The sequence below is a fragment of the Poecilia latipinna genome, unplaced genomic scaffold (genome assembly GCF_001443285.1).
Source record: "Poecilia latipinna isolate Pla-1442-1.1 unplaced genomic scaffold, P_latipinna-1.0 Scaffold57, whole genome shotgun sequence".
Lineage (NCBI taxonomy): Eukaryota > Metazoa > Chordata > Actinopteri > Cyprinodontiformes > Poeciliidae > Poecilia > Poecilia latipinna.
In genome coordinates, this window is record NW_015112673.1 from 141,256 (window position 1) to 159,782 (window position 18,527).

The following is an 18,527-nucleotide window of genomic DNA, read 5'->3' on the forward strand; positions in this document are numbered from 1 at the left end:
CAAAAGCATGACATAAGTAGAATATCACATCAAAAAAGATAAAAGAAACAGGAATCAGAGTTGCATACTTTAAAAAGCACATGCGCAGCCATTTTGAGACATACGTGGTCAGAAACATTTATTCAAACTGCTTTAACACTTTTCTTAAATCCACGGTGATGGAAAAGTTGATTTCCTTTTCTGAGAAAGCAAATCCGAGAGCAGCGTAGTACTCCTCTCTCTTTCCCTAGTGAAACTGACAGCTCCATCTTCCTTCGAGAGTTTATTTTCTTTCTCGAACCAATCACAACGCCGACCGAGGTAACGTCATGGTAGAAGGGGGGGGTATCTAGTCGGCGCATGCGTCTTAAGAACTAGCGTTGGTAGGCAAAGATGGCGGCGGCGTCCGATTTGTTGGCTGATGTTTTCTCCAACAGAGCGGTTGACAAAAAAGTAGTAAGTGAGGTAGTGAGAGCCTTTAATACCCTGTTAAGAGGAGCAATTTGCGCTAACTTGACGTCTGGGATTCAATTTGCAACAAATCATTTTTGTGGTTTAACTGTAGTCGGTAGTTTCAATGTCGAGGGTAAGTAAATGAGATTTTGACTATATAAAGCAGGTAAGATATCTGTACTCCCTGATATGCCGACAATAGCTAGTTTTAGACAGATTGTTTAACTTAATTGTAGCCAACTTAATTTAACTTATCACTTTCCTGAAACTAATGCGAATTGGACAGTTGCTCGACACTTCCCCTGTTGCCATATGTTTCCGCCGCGGTAGCGACAGGAGTTGCTGAAGGTGTCAGTAATTGTTCGGGGGTCCCACGGTCAGAGTATGGAGGGGACAGCTGGGATCACATCGGCCGCTGAACCAATCACGACTGCCGCGCAGAGTCACTTCGATTCACTGGCAACAAGCGGAGCAGTTACAGGAGCATCAGGTGCAACCGCTGGAGCTGACAAACAACAAGCGACTGGTGCTCCAGCTTTGGATGGAAACGGCGCGGTGATGAACTGTCACATCCCCGGAAGCGGGCAGTCAGACAGCTCTCAGACAGCTCCTGTGAATGGACCCACTTCTGCCTCTCCTGGTTTTATTATTCGAACTTCTCTGAGTGCACAAAATCCTTCGACCTCATCTGGGAGTTCTTCTCAGCCTGCTGAGAAAATTGTTCCCACAGTGGCGCTTGTAAGACCACCACCTATGCAAACTTCTGCTAACGAGTCTCAAAGTACAGACAGCCCAAATACAGTCTTATCATCAGGGAGCGGTAGTGTTTCCTGCAAAACTGAACCCACTAAAAGTATAACTCAAGCCGGTGCTCAGGTCCTGCCTTCGGGTGTTTTGACTGCGACCATGAGGAATCCGACTGTTCTGCAAAACATGAGGACTACATTGTCGTCAACGATCAGTGCCGCTCCGCCAGGAGGAATACGGACCATTGCTCCACAGGTGTTGGCTCCTCGACTCACTCAGCCTCAACAAAACGCTACAAGTATCCAAAATATCCAAATCCCTGCAGGTACGGTGTTTAAGAGCTTTCTGTTTATTGTTCAATAGATGGGATTTAATTTCCTGCATGGATGAGGAAAAGCTTATGACATTTAGTATTAAGCGAAGGTGAAACTGTTAATGATTAAAGCTGAGGCTACAGTTGATTATTGGTGTGGCTTGTCAAAGCAGCACTTGGCTACATTAATTCTCATATATTTGCTTGTCTGCTACAGTTACTTTCTGTTCCTTAATAATAGCTACTTACTGAATATCTCATAAGTATCTTATTGTTTTACTGGTTCTTTTAGTTTCCTTTTCAAGGAATATCGTGCATCCCCTCCCCTGACTTTATTTTTAAAGTCCTTACTCATTCTGAAAATAACTAACCTGAGTCGTCTTGCACACTTCTACCTTTCACATTCAACTCGCTGTATATTTATTGTCAAAGTGAAAATCTTCAGATTTCACTCTTTGATTTCTCAGTCCATCTCTCGTCATTGTTTTGCCTGTTATGTGATTTTCAATTATTATTTTATTTTACCCTCAGGTCAGTTCATTGATAAATTTATGTTTTTATGTATTAGAAAGCACTATTGATGGGTCATTTATGTTGATTATTATCCTCTGTCATGGTTGTGACTTTGATTTTTTTTTGTTTTGTTTTGTTTTGTTTTTAATATTTGAACCTTCCAGGCATGGTGTTGGTTCGCAGTGAGAGTGGGCAGCTGCTGATGATTCACCAGCAGACTTTGGCTCAGATGCAGGCTCAAGCACAGTCACAAAGCGCAACGACGCCACGACCTGCAGCCCCCACCAGCACTCCACCTGTCCAGGTCGCATCTCTTCAGGTATTGGTGTGCCAGAAGCATGAGCACACGCACACAGGGAACATGTAACTCGTATGTGTGTTGCAGTAAAACACAAAAGAAATGTACATTCCTGGATATCCACTGATAGAGACAATGGCCTATTTCACTTTAGGAGGGATCACATTTGACAAAAATTAAGAAAACTTATGCGCTTAAGTTTTATTATTATTATTATTATTATTTTAATGGAGAAATATAGAAGTCTTTTTGAAGATTTTCCCAAACTTTAAAATTGATTTTGTGGAAAAACTTACACAAATTGATTTTTTTTTAAAGAATAGATATTGATTTAATTGATTTTCAACCTGAGAAACAGCACTCCTTTGGATAAATAAGTTTGTGCTTGCATGTAGACTATGATGGAAGAAAAAATGTCATTTGACAATAAGACATTGCTTGATAGCAATACAAAGCATTTTCTTCCACTATTCTGGAAAAGGTTCAATGTTATAAATGGGTAATTTTCAAATGTTAATATTTAAATGTAGAATATATTGCACTGATTTTGTAACGTCCACACAGAAGTTAAGCTGAAAGTTTACAACTTGTTGAATGTCAAAACTATGAATTTTCATTGTTTTTTTTTAAATATTGGTTTTGTTGTTTTGCAGTCATTTCTAGGTACATACCAAAATGATTAACGCAATGTATTAAGAGTACACAGACTTAGTGAAACATTTTAGTAGCAAATCGTAATATATAAATATAATATTCTAAAACACCCACAGCACTGTCTGAACATCAGTGTTAAGACTAAAACACTGTAGCAGTGTTATTGGCAGGCTTTTAAATAATCACACTGTTACAATGTTTCTTCTACATGGACTTAGAAACAACCCTTTTAAACAACTGTTATTGATCACAGTCCATTGGTGAACCTTCAGAAGATATAGGAAAAAGTACTTTAATCAGTTAATCAACTTTATCTACGTGACTTTTTTCAAATTCTAGTGATGGAATGTGAACAAGCTTGAAAATACATTCCAGGCGCACTAAAAACAAAAGATTTCACAAAAACCGACCTGTTCTCTAAGGTGTAACACATGCAGGACGGACTGCTGTGAAACGGAAGGTTATTCTAGTCCTTGGGCAAAAAGGCTACCTTTTTTCAGAGAATTTGGATGTTGTGTCTTTTGACTAAAGCGAACAGGGATCCAGCTTATCAGTTTTCAGTGATCAGCATAGAGGTCAGCATATTTGAATGTGTGGACAAAACAGAACATGCACATATGTGAAGGCAACAGTTAGTGATATTATATAACTGGAACCATTAATGCTTTCCAGTGTTGTTAATTTCTAACTTTTCATACATTAAAAATGTCTTATTCTGTAAAATATTGCTTTATTTAAAATAAAAATGTCATCTGTCAGCTGGATGCAATTGCTTTTATCTGACGTAGAAATATAGTACACTATTCTTGTTCAAATAACTTTAAAGCACTCCAGCTAAAATATTTTATAAAACAGATAAAATTAATCATTTTTAATGCATTTGTAACTAATGGAAACATGTCTCTTTCCGTCTTCTGCAGACTCCTGGAGGTCCTCTGCTGGCTCGCTCCGTAACCCCGACGACCATCATCAAACAGGGTTCTCCAGTTCAAACCACAGTAGCAACCACAGCCACCCTCCAGAGACCTCCTGTTCTGCAGGTACCTCAGTCAGTCTGCATTCTGGGATATTTATTTGTTATAGTTACAGTTAATACAAGGTGTCAAATTGACCTAGTTCTAATAATAAAAATAGTTTGTCAGTGTACCTTTCATAAACATCTTGTTACAATTCTAAAAAAAAAAAAAAATCAAATATTTTCAGGGCTGCTGACAATAGACAATGTTTCACTGAGCCTGAGGATGTTGTATAAATGCGATCTTCTATGTGTGTGTTCTTTGTTCCAATAAGTCATGCAGACAACTCAGTAATTCCTCAAGAAGCATTAGCTTGTTTGGATGGCTAATAATATTGAGTAAAAATAATTATCATTCAAGACACTGAGGAAATTAGTTACCAATTGTTTTTTTGTTGTTGTTTTTTTACTTACTTAGGTAAACAGAAGTAAACCAAACCAGAAAAATAAAAATGATCTATTGTAATCTACTTTTCTGTGTTTTGTTTATCTACAAAAAAGAGTTTTACAACAATGTTTGAGTTGTTTACTTTTATTTGTTTAAGTGCAACATTATTTTATTTTTATAGGTTGCCATGTAAAATGCCTTTTTGTTTATGAGATCTTTAATGACTAGTTTTCTGGGTGTTTGTTTCATACCCACACTGAAAAGATGAGTGAGGAACTGTAATTTTTTTTCATTTCCTGTAAAAGTAATCTCTTGTGCAGAATACCATCATACTTGGAGGAAATGCCACTTCCACTGGACAAGCTCTTGGCACGCCAACCACAGTGCAGGCAACGGCAGCAGTAACTCAGAGGGTGGGGCCCCTTGGGGCCACCGGGGTGCCCGTCACTCCAACAGCCATCACAGCTGTAAGAAAGAAGTGAAAATGTCTCAGCTTGTTTTGTTTGTCTATTTTGTGAACTCTGATTGTATTTCAAATTTTCTTTTTTTTTTTTTTTAGGAAACACTGGAGAATGTGAAAAAGTGTGGAAACTTCCTGTCTACACTCATCAAGTTAGCATCCAATGGAAAACAGTCATCTGAGACTACAGCCACTGTCAAGGAGCTTGTTAAGAATTTGCTGGTACTTCTCTCTGGCACAGTTTGTTGTTCTGTGATTTTTACACCTCTACTATCTGTTTATCACACATTTCTTAACCATCGTTTCCTTTATTGTAACAGGAAGGAAAGATGGAGCCTGAGGATTTCACCAGCAGGTTGTACAAGGAGCTTAATTCTTCTCCTCAGCCATACCTTGTACCTTTTCTTAAGGTGAGGTGTTGGAAAAAAGGTTGACACACTTTTCACAAAATAGCTACATTTATACTGAACTTGAAATATACACAGGTGGATTCCGTTTACAAAGTAGGGGACTTTTCAAAGCAAGTGGTTGCACTGGATTTTGAGGAGTTGTCAGAGTAAACAAGTTGCAGCCATTTGCAATTAGAGTTGTATTTGATAAGCCTCTAAACTTTAATTTAAAAGAAAAACCTTAAGGTCCATTGCACAAATATGTTGGTTTTATGACATCCATCTGAACTTGGAGTTATTATTTAATCCCCACATTTTTGTGACGGACTCAATGTAAAGTTTAACCCTATACACAAAATGGCAGTTAACTTGAGTGTTGGCATCAGTTATTGATGCAGAAGTCTACTGATTCCTCTTAAGTATGTCAAGATTATAGTTTGTAAAGAATGAAAATAAACATTTAGGTGTAACATCAATGACGGTACTTGGAAAATGCTTGGATTTTTCTTATATTCAGTCTCAACATTTGATCTCAGATTAGAGAACTCAGACTGAAAGTGCTCTTTACCTATAAACAAGAACAACATCACATTGCCATCCACAATATTAGCTATTATTGTCTTTTGTTTTTTGCTCTCTGTTTATGAAAAACAATAAAATCAGATATGTGTGTTTATGTGTGTATACGTGTTCTGCATGGGTCAACTAATAACAAGCAGGTCATTTTAAAAAGTGCAGAAAAGCAGCATAACAGTTAAATTATTGATAATGCATAGAAGCATGTGCTCATTAGGCTTTGGATGCTACATACACAAACGCAATATGGATTCCGAAGCAGATGCCCTCAATAATCAGCAGGACTGAATAAGAAAGTATCTTGTATTGATGCTTAGCTTAGATAAAGTCTCACTGAAATGTGACAATTGTACAGTGTAATGTCACTGTTATAGAATGGAACAAGAGTTCCAGATTTTAAAAACATCCTAAGGCTTGTATATTAATTTTCTTAATGTTCGTTCCTACAAGTACCAGTAACATGATTTAGAAAGAGAGACTGTCTGTGAAGCAGGTTTGCTGCTTTGAAAAGAGAAATGGAATTGCATTATGCACACTCGGGGGCGAATGTTACTGAGCTTTCATTATTTCATACCGAAACCATTTATTTCATTTGCTCTCTGTTTCCTCTCGATGCTTGTAGAGAAGTCTTCCGGCGTTGCGCCAAATGACCCCAGATCCCGAGGCCTTCATCCAGCAAAGCCTGCTGCCCCAGCCGAGCGGCCAGCCAGCTGCAGCAACCTCTCCAGCCCTTGGTGCTGTGGTTCTGCGTCCTTCACTCTCGCCTGCAGTCAGCGCGGCCACAGGCTCTACCACGACCAAGGCCACAGTCATCACCCTCTCTCAGAAAGCCAACAGTAAACCCGGACTGGTAATTAAGCTCCTTCTGTGAACTTTGAATGTTGCAGTTGGCATGTTTTTTTTTTGTTTTTTTGTTTTCCTACATAAAATCCACTTTTTGTTATTGTATATTCATTTATTGAAAATTTTGTGTGCAGGTTGTTACCCAGCAGCAGCCAGTGAGGCCACAGGTGACCCTGGCTCAGTCTCCTTTGGTAACGGTCAGAGGAGCAGCTCCCAGCCGCATCATTGTGGGTCAACCACAGATGGTCAGACACATTCCACAAGGTGTGAGTTCAGCAGCGCTTCACACTGGAGACGTTTGATACATTTCTGTAGGATTGGGTTTTAATATCATTGTTAAAAGTTGCTGCTATGAAGCCAGAGCTGTTGTATTAATTTTGAACAGTTTAGTTAATAAAATATTCACCTCCTGATTAAATCTTGCTGCGAAGTCTAACCGGTTTCAGATTTCAGATTGTGGTATTCCTGCCATCTTGTGGTTGCATTGTGTAATTGTGGGATAAAAGGAACATTTTGGAATCCATTTATTCAAACCATTTTACTAGCTGCTGTGATTTATCTTGTTTTAGTAAGCTATGCCACAAAGTGAACTTCTGTCCCAATTTATATATTTTAGGTTCTGTGGTGAAGCAAAATGTGGCTCCAGGGACCAGAGGAGTTCAACTACTCAACCAGGCATCCCTCGTCGATGCTCAGAGGAATAAGCTAAAGGAAGCAGGAGGGGGGACTTTCAAGTATGTGGCTCTTAAAAATGTAAAAATTATCCCAGATCTGTTTACGCTTTTTTTAACTGCACATCTTTAATTGTCTGAAGGGTTAATAATCAGATAGTAAACTGTTGCTTGTTTAATTAGTGTTTTTTATCTTACTATGATGCTGTTTTTTACTTTAGTATTTACAATTTCATGAAGAAGCTCTGAAATTTGATATATTAGAATGCAGGAGTGAGGTGTAGAATTGAGTCATGTGGCATAAGCCGTTTTCGCACTGCAAGGAACGGAACGGTATGGAACGGCACGGGTTCAAAGTAGGGCCGACCGTGTTTGCATTAGAACTTCCAACCCGGTTCACCCGGCTCCTTGGAACCACAAGAGCTGTGGTTCCAATCGGGCCGGCCAAGCGGGGCTGCTTAGCAGCTGATTGGTTTGGTTTAGAGTCAGCCGTTGATTGTTTTGCAGTCAGCCATTGATCGGGTCTAGCTGGCTCTCACTAAACTGTTCTTACTGTATTTTGTAAAGAGTGCTCTTTTTAATATTTTTATTATTATTATTTTTAATTTGCGATGAGTTCCTCTCAATATTCTGCTGTTACCTGATCCCAAGATGAGGTAATTTTTTTCCTCCGCTTACTCCCAGGATTGAACGAGTACAGAATGAGCTAGATCGGACAATGAGGAATGAGAAAGTTTTCCGCCACATCTCGGAGGAAAAGACTTCGGCCGCTACATCGAAACCATTGCTTAGTTTCAAAAATAATGACGTCTGGTACAGCTTTGATGCCACCCTCAGTTATATGTAAACACAACAGGGCTGCAGTTCGGGTGGAACCGGACCGAAGCGTGCCGTTCCGTTCCGTGCCGTTCCGTTCCGTGCCGTTCCGTTCCACGTCGTTCCGTTCCGTTCCTTGCAGTGCGAAAACGGCTTTAGAATCGATTCAGCCTTGAGTCACAAATTTAATAACTTTAGACTTGACTTTAGAATATCATAAAATACTTTGGACTTAAACTTTCCTACCAAAGACTCTTGATTTCACTTTGACATGAACCTTTTTGCTCTTACACCAAACATAAAATCTGATATGAAGAAAAAAATGACTGGTGCAGTTCGATGGAACCTTACTGAGCTCCTGTTCCAGCTTACTGTGCACCATCTCCCATTTGACAATATTTCCTCCCCCTGTTGCTCCAATAAGCTTGCTGTGTCGGCAGTGTTGTTTACCTGCTTTCTTTCCTGCATCATACGATGACAGGAAAGGAGGTAATGAAGGTGGAGTTGTGCCCTCTTCCAGCACAATCAGAGGTGTGTGTTAAATTGAAAAAAGGAAGTAAGAAAATAATCTGTGGGTGGCATCTTACAAACACCAAGTAGACTGCTAATCAGCAGAACTCCTTTCAAAATGTTAAAGCACGTTCTTTAAGACAGTAAATGCAGACACTGGTGCATTGTAAACCGATTTTTTGATTGTAATGAGGGACACGGTCGCTGGCCATAATCTGACTTATTTTAGGATGTTTTTAAAATGTTCTTTTATCTCTTGCTGGCTGTTCCAGTACATGAAACATCTTTTAAAGTAATATCTTAATCTGAAATTATTACTCTGATTAAATTCCATAATGGTCAAATGGGTTGAGACTCAAATAAAAAAAATAAAAAAATCTTATGGCATTTTCATGTGCTTATTTGGGACTTGAATCAAGACATCACTGGCTGCATGATATTAGGATTAGAATAGTACTGGTAAATATTGCAATGGCGATGTCAGTTCCATCACTGTGTGACCATTTGCAATTTGGGGCAATGTCATTTGTGTTCGGTGTGAACATCTGCTTCAGCGAGTCTTCACCCAACTGGTTAAATAATGCATTGGCATCTAAAATGAGAATCCATAGCACTTGATGTATATTACCCAACAATTATTGCAACGCCCTAATTGTAGACTAGTTGCCTTTTTAGCAAAAACGAACATGCAAGTGAGGCTTCTGTAGCTAGAAAGTTTCATATTTTGCAATAGTTCAATAGAGTTCTCATAAGAGAACTAATTCTCTGATTTTTAAACTGTTGTTTGATACATACAGTAAATGACTTTTTGACGTGTGCCAAAATCAACAAAAAAAATAAAATCAAAAAGCAACAGTTTGAATTCCCTTTTACCTGCTCAGCAATAACGTGAGCGTGCAATATTTTAATTACACCTATATAATGTACATAAAGGGAAGAAATCATTGTACAGCCTTTGCATGTTAGCCTTTTTATAAGAGAGTTTGCAAACTCTTTGGGGAAAATCACAAGTCACAGCAGCAAAGAACAAAATTACAAATATCAATGAACAGTTCACAAAGAAAAACAATCAAATCACAATGAAATACTGCTGTAAAATATAAAGAATTTATAAGCTATGCACAATGTGTAAAAATTATTTCTTAAAAAGCTGCAATCTTGCACCTTGAAAAATGATGTATAAGATATAACAAACGTGGTGCACAGTGGTAACTGCACAGATTCTTTCCTTCCTACTGTGTGGGTGTATCAGTCTGTTGCTGAAGGAGCTGCTTCACAGTCTTAAGGGTGAGAGGAGTTGATCATGATTGCTTTCAGCTTAGCTGGCGTCCTCTTCTCACCCACTTCCACAATAGAGTCCAAAGAGCAGTTCAGAACTGGGCCTGCCCTCCTGACCAGTTTAAGTCTCTCCTTGTCCCTCTCTGAGCTTCCACAAGCCCAGCAGGCCAACATAGAGGATGACCGAAGCCATCACAAAGTCATAGAAAGTGTGTCCTGCACACACCAAATGACCTCAATCTCCTCAGTAAGTGGAGATGATTTAGGCTATCAGTGCTACATGACCAGTGCAGTTTGTTATTGAGCTGAACACCCAGATACTTGTACTTCTTCACAATCTTGATGTCCAAAGCCTGAACAATTGGAGAAGTCCTCCTACTGAAATTGATCACCACCTCATTTGTCTTGATGATATTGATGTGCAGATGGTTCAATTCACACCAAGAAACAAAGCTGGAGATAAACTCTCTGTACTCCAGATTCGCTTTGAAAAACCCCTCTCCCATAATCTTAGTTTAACAAAATTAGGCAAAAGCATATTTGGGTGCACCAAAGTCACTGGACCCATTGCTTTATTTTCCAATTGCTTTCTTCTTGCTTCTCTCAGCTAGTAGTTCTTTTGGATTTTATTTAAGGAAATCAAAGTGAAGTAGGCTGAATACTTGCATGGCTAACCTCAGTGGCGTCCAAAGAAAATTTTCATGGGGTGGCCAGACCAGGCCAGTAAAAATTTTAAAGTAAATAGATCAACTCTAATTTTATTTAACTCTTTTTGAATGTATTATTTATTGGGTTTTACACTTAGAAAACGACTCTATGACATGAACATAATTATCTGGGACACCAGGCAGGTGGCCAGCATTTGCTTGGGAGCGCTCCTGCTTAACCGTTTAGATTTCCATTTGCACAAAAATTGAAAGTCCATCTTTTTGTCTTCCACTTCATAATTATGTGCTATTTGTGTTTTTCTGTAACATACATTCGTAAATACATTTGCGTTGAGGTTTTGATGTGCTAATCTGGACTATGAATAATTATGCAGATCATTCTAAAATAACTTTTTGTTTAAAAAAAAAAAAATCAAAGTATAGACCTAATCTTTGTTGGTTTTCATGTCTTCCTTTTTCTACTGCTTTCCCGCAGAGATGATGATGATATCAACGACGTGACTTCCATGGCAGGGGTCAACTTGTCCGAGGAGAACGCCCGTATCATGGCCAGCAGCTCTGAACTTGTTGGCATCGTGACTCGGTCCTGTAAGGACGAGGCTTTCCTCTCCATCTCCTCTCTCACCCGGATAGTTCTGCAGATTGGTCAGTGATTTACCTTTGAGACAAAGTAAACTGTGCACTTACTGTAGGTGAACTCTCATTCGTTCTTCCACACTCACTTCTGTTTCAGGTAAGAAGTTTGGTGTCAGTGAATTGGGCACAGATGTGATCAACTACATTTCCCATGCTACACAACAGCGACTGCAGAACCTGTTGGAAAACGCTTCGCAAGTGGCACAACTGAAGAATTTTAATTTTAAGGTACGGATGTGTCTCAGTCTCTCGAGAGTTTGCTTTGTGAACTGTAGTTTATTCTGGTTTCATAACTTTATTTATTTCTGTCCGTCTCTCAAACATCTGACTTGATGAAATGGTCAGGAGGACGAGCGGTGTGAGCAGGTCAGCGACGTGCGAGCTCAACTCAAATTTTTCGAGCAGCTGGATCAGATGGAGAAGCAAAGGAAGGAGGAGCAGGAGAGAGAGATCCTGCTGAAGGCTGCCAAGGTAGAGACAGACAATTTTATGGTGGTTCAACAGTTTGAAATTTGATTTATTTATTTTAACCTCAATCATTTTGGGGAATGGGGAATAAATAAAAGTATGTGTTATACATTTACAGCTTTATGTAAGAAGGGATTTCTTTAAGCTGCTGCTTAAAGAATTGAGGTATTTAAAAAAAAAAAAGTGGATCCGTCCTCTTCTGTATAGATGGATCTTATGTGGTTTGTTGACCTAGAATGACCTATTATTACTTTAACAAGGACACAGAATGCCTGACAGGAAGAATTACTCTTATAATTGCATAGACAGGGCAGGTGTGTGCCATTAATGTTAGTTTTTCTGCTACTAGCTAGCAGATATTTTAACTATGAATGAATAAAACAAGGGATTTAATAAACTGATCAGATTCCACCTGAAATATTCAAAATCTCCTCTGCATTGCTGCAGTCTAGGTCACGGCAAGAAGACCCAGAGCAGCTCAGACTGAAACAGAAGGCCAAAGAGGTGATTATATGCAGAGAAGAGGGAATATGCAACTATTTTCTTTATTATGATGATGTATGAGATTAATCCATATGTTGCTGTTGTGTGTATTCCAGATGCAGCAGCTGGAGTTGGCTCAGATCAGGCAGAGAGAAGCCAACCTCACAGCGTTGGCAGCAATCGGCCCGAGGAAAAAACGGAGAACAGACTCCCCTTTAAGCGGTGCGAGTGCAGAGGTAAGGGTTTTTAAACCTTTCGACAAAAAATAATGTTTACAGAACTGTTAAATGATTCCTTCCTACCAACCTGCAGGGTTCAGGGTTGGGTTCCTCCCAGCCTGGAGGCTCCAGTGGACAGGGCTCCAGACAGTTCATGCGCCAGCGCATCACCAGAGTTAACCTCCGGGACCTGCTCTTATGTCTGGAGAATGACAGAGACTCCAGTCACTCCGAGCTACTCTACAAAGGTCTCCTCAAATAAAAGCTGGATTGAAGTGACTATTGACACGCAGAGGTATTAATGAAATGTACCTGATGGCCTTTTGCTTTATCTGCTGCTCCAAGTATTATATCTGCAAGAAGAGAATTATCTGAAAAGCAGAGGAGAGCCTCCTCAAGCACTGGCCTTTTGTGTGGTATCTTCGTCATTTAAAAGACAGGTAATGACACCAGTTTCCCTCACACTTATTAACATCAATGCTCAAGATTTGTGAAAAGCTTCAAAAACATTTTTACTGCAGCAGCATAATCTCAGTTTTGTCTCAAGTTTGTCATGATGGTAGAAGGCAGGTAGAAAGAAAAGCACCCTCTAAACACATAGAGAAGAGCAGCAAATTAAAAGCACCTCAGAGTTGCCAAGTATCCACAGCAACAGTTTGATATTATCTACATGCCAGCAGTTTTATTTTAATTTCTTTTTAGGAGCCATGCCAGGAAAGTTTTTTTTTGTTGTTGTTTCACCATCGTTAATGGGGATCTGTCCTGTAGGCTAAGATATTGTGACTTTAACTGAACAGTGTTCTTCAGTCAAATAAGTCAAATATTAAACTTTTCAGCAACAAACTCCTGGTGGGTCACACATGAAGAGATGGAAGGCTTTGTAAATAAGTTTCTCATACCAAGTTTGGGGGATCTGTGATGTTGTTGGTTGCCTCTTTTTGTCCTGGGGACCTTGTTAGTGCACACAGTATCACAAAATCTTTCACATTCCAGGAGATGTTAAATAAAAATCTGATGGTTTCTGCTAGAAAGCTGGATATGAGTGGTCATCAGATCTTTCAGCAGGATGATGACTCAAAACATATGGCCGTATTAACAGAAAAATGGTTCAGTTGAAACAAAAGCGTTGTTCTTCTACAGACATCTCAGACCTGAAGCCTTGTGCGAAATGTAAAGGTCTATATTCCTATAATTGCTTCTGAGATGGTATCAGAGAATACTCTGCTTTCCTGTTGCCAAAAGAATCAATTTACTGCTAGGATTAACCATTGAGATGCCAAGAAATGTGGCACCAAAAAGAAAAATTTGGATTTTTTTTTTCTGCTTGTGAATACAAGTTCACAATTTCAAAATTGAATTTTTCTAACATATAATTTTCAGATTGTGGAGCTACAATAAAAACGGAATTTATTTTTATGCGTTGAACAGATTTTTATCATCGACGCCAATAAATGTAGAGGGCACTGCAACTCCACTTGGCTCATCTGCTGTTTATTGTTGAAATGACATCTGCTCAGTTCTTAACAAGTAAAGCCATATACACTTAATAGTGTTGATTTTATTTATCAAACTATTTTTTCAGAGATTCTGGATAAGTTGGGATTAGTTCAATTTTCTTATCTGCCGTTTTAATTTATATAGCGCTCGGGTGACCATCTGGGGTCGAGAGTTCAGAAGTTCATATATATATTTTTACTGAAGCAGCTGTACTACAGACTTTAAATACACTTTATTTGTGTAATGTTCTTTAGAGAGCAGGAGTATGGCCACTATTTTCTTATGCATTACAAAGTCAAGTTGTGTATTATTTCTTTGGTTAAAGCTCATTTGGAAAAAAGGATCTATACTTAAACACATTATGCTATTTTATGATGTATTTACATCCAAATTAGTGGAAAACCTGACGAATATTGGGAACAAAATAGGAAAAAAAAAAGTTTTGTTGGCTTTATGTTAACTTTTTAATTATATTTCTTGCAAATTCCTCAGCAAACACGTGACTTTGCAATTTCTGTGTGTGTTTTTAGTACACATAGCAATTTTAGTTTTTTTACTTCTGGCTTTTTTTTTGTTGGAAATTTGGGTAAATATATACTTGAGCTCACTTTTTGTAAATGTGTTCTTTTGGTTGACAGCTTCAACTTAAAATGTTTTCTTTTTCTTGTATATAAATGATTAACATGAGACAATGATTCGATCTCATGGTGGTGTCTTGTAAATTTTGCACAGCTGTTTGTTTATATGTAAATATCTGAATTTAAGAAAAAGGTTTTTAATGACTATTTTATAAATGAAAAAGATCTATAATAAAAAAAATAAATAAAAAAAACGACTGATAATCTGCCCTCTGCGCCTTTATCCCTGAATACATGCTCTTTAAGGTCTTCAAGTGATGGTTTGGTATTAAAAAGTGTTTTGATATTCTCAATACTTTAGAATATCATCAAAATGTTTCTTAATTCAAGTCACAAAGTAAAACAAACATGTGAGAGTCATTACACACTGATTTATTTCTGTTCATATATATAAGTACTGCCAGTGAAGTGTTTTGCCTAAGGATACAAATAAAGGTGGGTGGATTAGGAATTGAACCAGCAACCCCCTGATTGCATGGCAGACTTCTACCACCGTCATGAAAGTATAAACTGCAGAAAAACACACTGTCCCCTGTCAGAAACAAACTATTAGAGGAATAAGGCACTGTCAATCAACCCCGTTTATGCGCTGCTTAAAGTTGTATGCTGCAACTTTAAGAACTAAGGGTTGTGTCATATCAGAAAAGTAATGGGCAGCAATAAAGATCAATAAAATTAACCTTAAAATGATTTAGGAATGTTGAAATACACAAATCAATGTGAAAAAAGTTGATAAATTTTAAGTATGTCTTTAAAAAAAAAAAAACTATACAAACATTTTGTATCAATTATTTTGAGCCCTCTAAAACTCCAGAATGCTACTTGGTGTAAATACTTTGTGTTCCTAAAATGAGCATCTCCTTCATTTTCTTCCTTTGTATTCATGCTTTTGAAAACCGCTTTGCTCAGAAACACAATTAGGATTTCAAATCACTCTCATTCTCTCTACACACACTCACTGCTAAAGAAATGAAACTTTGACTGTTTTGTTCCCAAAACCTTTTGAGCATCACAGCCAATAGAGATTTAAAATGTCATGTACTTCAGATCTGATGATTTGGAAGATGTTTTAACTGGACAAAAAATACTAAGAAAATGTCTCTCCTTGACCTAAAATGTGAGTGTGAATGTAATTTTTGAATCTCACAATCTGACATGTATCCAGTGGTGATTGGGCAAGTGACAGGGTATACCTTAGACAGGTGGCCAGTCCATCATAGAGACACAGGATAAACAACCATCTGTGCACACACACACACACACACACTAAAGGGTGATTTGGAGAGACATTTACCATAACAGTTATGTTTCTATACTATGGCACAAAGCCAGAATACCTGAAGACGACATATGAATGTGGAGAACATGCAAATTGGGATTTTAACCCTACATTTTCCTGTTGCAAAGCAACTGTGGCACTTTGCAACCCTGCTTCAGAAGCCTGGACAAGAAAAGTGTTGGTAAAAGGGTCTGTTTATGGTGGAAGAGGAGAAATATGTCTTGTCCAACATTCCCTCGGTTTTATTTGTCGGCAAATGCTTATACTCTTTATTTTTTTATTTATTTATTTATTTTTTTACCAAATTATTGTATTTATAAAATACTTGCAAGAAAAGTTCTCAAATGTGAGCATTATACAATTGATAACACCTTCAAATTTAGTAGATTAGGAAGTGCAGAGTTTTCTAGAAACAGTAATTTTACAGATGTAAAGCGCAGCAGCTTAAAATGTATCTATTCATGAAACAATGGACTCACTGTTTTCATGGTTGCCTTTCAAGTAAATATAATAGGGAAGGTGAATTATGTAGACTCTAAAGTGCAGAGAGGAGAGATCCCACAGGAGGGCAGTGGTACCCCATGGTAGACAGGAAGTATCTGACACTTGCCAGACAGTTCGCAATAGAATTTGTTGCTTATTATGGCATAAGTCTGCGTTTTTTATCACCTTTACGATTTGACCTAACGATACTGAAGTGGTGCCAATTAAAATAGGAATTTTGGAATGTATTTACCATGTAGCTAACTTTTGCTTTTAGGTCTTGTCTCATTTTATAGATGCACTTTTTTTGTGCGTCCTGCTGCTCAAAAGCCTTGAGGATCTTTACACACCAGACACGCCCACACAGATGGACATCTCAGTAAGGATCATTGCAAGGCACTTTGCTCATATTTCTTCAGATCTAGTGGATTTGAGGCTTAGACGCTTGTTTGTTCTGCTCTCTCTGCAGACAAGGTATCTTATGCCTGTGCCTGCAGAAACCGTTGTCTTCTTGTCTTGATATCCAGGCAAAGGCAGTCCTTCTAAGTCGTCTTCAATATGAGTTGTCAGGCTGTATTTGCTTATGTTACTGTGGGACACCAAACTCAATTCCACAGCCTTGTTTGATTTTGCATAATGAGAAGTTGCTGCTGCTCACGGGATAATGTTTTTGACTGACAACTATGAAGATGAAGGAATGTATTTCAAATATTTATTTCACGGATTTTGAAGAGCAGAGTTGGCTTCTTAAAAAGCACACTGATGGGACAACTTCGGTGACCTTGTATGTGTTTTGAATATAGTCCACACCCTGGGTTATTCTGGTGTGTTCTTAATGGCCTGGTTTTGTTGAGTTGTTTACGGTTCTTGTAGGAGGCCTACATGCACCTATCAAAGGCATGGAGATTATATGATTGATTAAATCATGCATATACTCATTTTTGAACCAAGTATAAATTGATTCAAGTCAAGTGTTTCTTTTAAATGTTATACATTACCAAGGACGGAGACTGCTGACCAAGAAGAAAACCCCTGTGACAAGGTGGACAACTTTAGGCTGAATTTGCAGCAACCCAGTAAACATTTAAATGGTCTCTCTTGGACACTGGTGTCCACTGCTTCCAGTGTCCTGCAACTTTTAGATGTCTCCCAGGCCTAATTAGCCTAAGTAAAGTGGTTGAATTGAATCATTAGTATATAATCATGTTCTATAGAGTGCTACTAATGAATTCTTTCAAGTCTGATTAAAAGGAAACATCTAAAAATTGCAGGACACTTTGCCTCTAAAGCTTGAGTTTGACACCCTACCTGGTACAGCATGGAGTCAATCAGTTAAGAGTTCCTTACTAAAGAATTTATTCTGAAATGGGTATTTCCATTTAATAGCTATTGTCACATTTTATAATAACATACTTGTTGCTAGAACATCTGCAGAATTAGTGAAGGCATTTTGAGTTTAGAAAGCCATCTCTCTTTTTTTCATGAATGAAACGGTGGCCTTAAAGCAAAGTAGACTTTTCATTTTGAAACAGCCGGATTGGAAAGTTTTCATTGTGGAAGAAAATCAGAAACATTCCATTCTTAAAATGATAGCCCTCCTTCTGACATTTGGCCAAGCAGAAACGACTACTTCTGCGTCTGTCAAAGGAGCTTGTTAGAGAACATGGTGTTCTTTTAGGCGATGTATTTAAATTCTTGTCAGACTTCTCAAAGTTAGCAAAGAAAACTGAGAAAAACACTGAGGTCAAAGGAACATCTAACCCTAATTATTTTAAAAGCTATTCATTTCTTTAATTTGGCACTCTTCACTCGATAATGTATAGTCACTCCTAATCTAAAGGAGATGCTTTAGATAATCACACACTTTTAATATCAGCAAAGACAAGATTTATAGTCAATTTTTAGCTGTACTGTATCTTTTCCAAATAAAACCCCGGACGTTCTATTTGAGATAAATATTTTTTTGGCTTCAGCTTTTCCTTTACTTAAAATGAATGGTTCTGGGGCTCAGGGTGGCTCAGTTGGTAGAACACCATGTTCAGAGGCTGCAGTCCTCGACACAGTTGTCCTGGGTTTGAGTCCTGGTCTTGGGCCCTTTGCTGCATGTCTTCCCCATCTCTCTCTCTCTCTCTCTCTCTCTCTCTCTCTCTCTCTTGTCTGTTTACTGTACAATAGTGGCTTCTACAGTCTAAAATATCTTTAAAATAATATCAATTGCTCTGAGTATTATTCCATCCTAAATCCTTACATTTCT

The 18,527-nt window shown here is 38.2% G+C and overlaps 1 protein-coding gene across 1 annotated transcript; it reads left to right on the top strand.

The window, feature by feature from the left end:
* Positions 1-371: 371 nt before the first annotated feature.
* Positions 372-12,707, top strand: LOC106961193 (transcription initiation factor TFIID subunit 4). Its single transcript, XM_015054757.1, has 15 exons — positions 372-1,504; positions 2,170-2,324; positions 3,878-3,997; positions 4,681-4,827; positions 4,920-5,042; positions 5,141-5,230; positions 6,408-6,635; positions 6,763-6,892; positions 7,245-7,362; positions 11,047-11,216; positions 11,305-11,435; positions 11,553-11,678; positions 12,123-12,179; positions 12,275-12,394; positions 12,471-12,707. Exons 1-15 carry the CDS (start codon positions 817-819, stop codon positions 12,636-12,638), a joined length of 2,571 nt encoding a protein of 856 aa, XP_014910243.1. The 5' UTR covers positions 372-816; the 3' UTR covers positions 12,639-12,707.
* Positions 12,708-18,527: the final 5,820 nt, after the last annotated feature.

What these genes read in the sequence shown, in the direction of transcription:
- LOC106961193 (XM_015054757.1), top strand. Translation starts at nt 817, where the DNA reads ATGGAGGGGACAGCTGGGATCACATCGGCCGCTGAACCAATCACGACT. An exon ending in AGCTTGTTAAGAATTTGCTG is followed by an intron (nt 5,043 to 5,140) that starts GTACTTCTCTCT and finishes TTATTGTAACAG; the next exon opens with GAAGGAAAGATGGAGCCTGA. An exon ending in GGTCAGACACATTCCACAAG is followed by an intron (nt 6,893 to 7,244) that starts GTGTGAGTTCAG and finishes TATATATTTTAG; the next exon opens with GTTCTGTGGTGAAGCAAAAT.